At 61.4% G+C, this 991-nt stretch overlaps 1 protein-coding gene across 1 annotated transcript in view; it reads right to left on the reverse strand.

The window, feature by feature from the left end:
- LOC106755456 (loricrin-like) overlaps nucleotides 1-518 on the reverse strand; it is an 8,365-nt gene extending 7,847 nt beyond the window's left edge. The window contains exon 1 of the mRNA XM_014637617.1: nucleotides 290-518. Within this exon, the coding sequence (XP_014493103.1) occupies nucleotides 290-518 (229 nt within the window). The remainder of the gene's footprint in view (nucleotides 1-289) is intronic.
- Nucleotides 519-991: the final 473 nt, after the last annotated feature.

A 991-nucleotide genomic window follows, 5' to 3' on the forward strand; every position in this document is an offset into this window, starting at 1 on the left:
CCGCAAGCATCATAACTAACACCACCACCACCGTCGTCGCCGCCACTACCACCATTGATACCACCACCACCGTCGCCCACACCCCCACCACCACCACCACCACCACAACCACCACCGTCACCACAACCACCACCACCACCACCGTCGCCGTCACCGTCGCCGTCACCACCACCACAACCTCCAACACCACCACCACCACCATCATAAGCACTACCACCGCCACAACCTCCATAAGCACTGCCACTGGTGCCGCCACTTCCACCGATACCACCACCACCACAACCATCACCACCACAACCACCATCACCACCATCGTCACCGCCTCCGCCACCACAACCTAAACCACCACCACCACTACCACCGCCACCACCACCATAACCACTGCCACAGTCGCCGCCACACGCACAGATGCCACCAACAACATAACCAACCACAACCACTACCACGACCACGACCATGACCGCCACCACCAGAGTTGCCACCACCACCATAACAACCACAACCACTGCCACAACCATGACCACGACCACCACCACCACCACCGCTACCACGACCACCACCACCACCACCACAAGAACAACCACCACCACCGTCGTCGCCCCCACCACCAGCACCACCCGCACCACAACTAACACCACCACGACCATCACCACCACCGCCGCTGCCGTCACCACAACCACACCACCACCACCTCCACCGCCACCGCGCCACCTCCACCACCACCGTCGCCGCCGCTACCACTAGGACCACCACCACTAACAACACAACGACATCCACGACCACCACCACCACCACCACCACAACCACAACATACACCACGACCACCAAACCCCCCACCACCATCACCACCACCACCGCCACTACCACCACAACCACTGGCACTGCCACCGCCACCACCACCACGACACCACTACCACCACCAGCACCACAACCACAACCACTGTCACCGCCATCGCCACTACTACTACCACCACCACCACCATCACCTCCA

This window comes from Vigna radiata, unplaced genomic scaffold (genome assembly GCF_000741045.1).
Source record: "Vigna radiata var. radiata cultivar VC1973A unplaced genomic scaffold, Vradiata_ver6 scaffold_411, whole genome shotgun sequence".
Taxonomy (NCBI): Eukaryota; Viridiplantae; Streptophyta; class Magnoliopsida; order Fabales; family Fabaceae; genus Vigna; species Vigna radiata.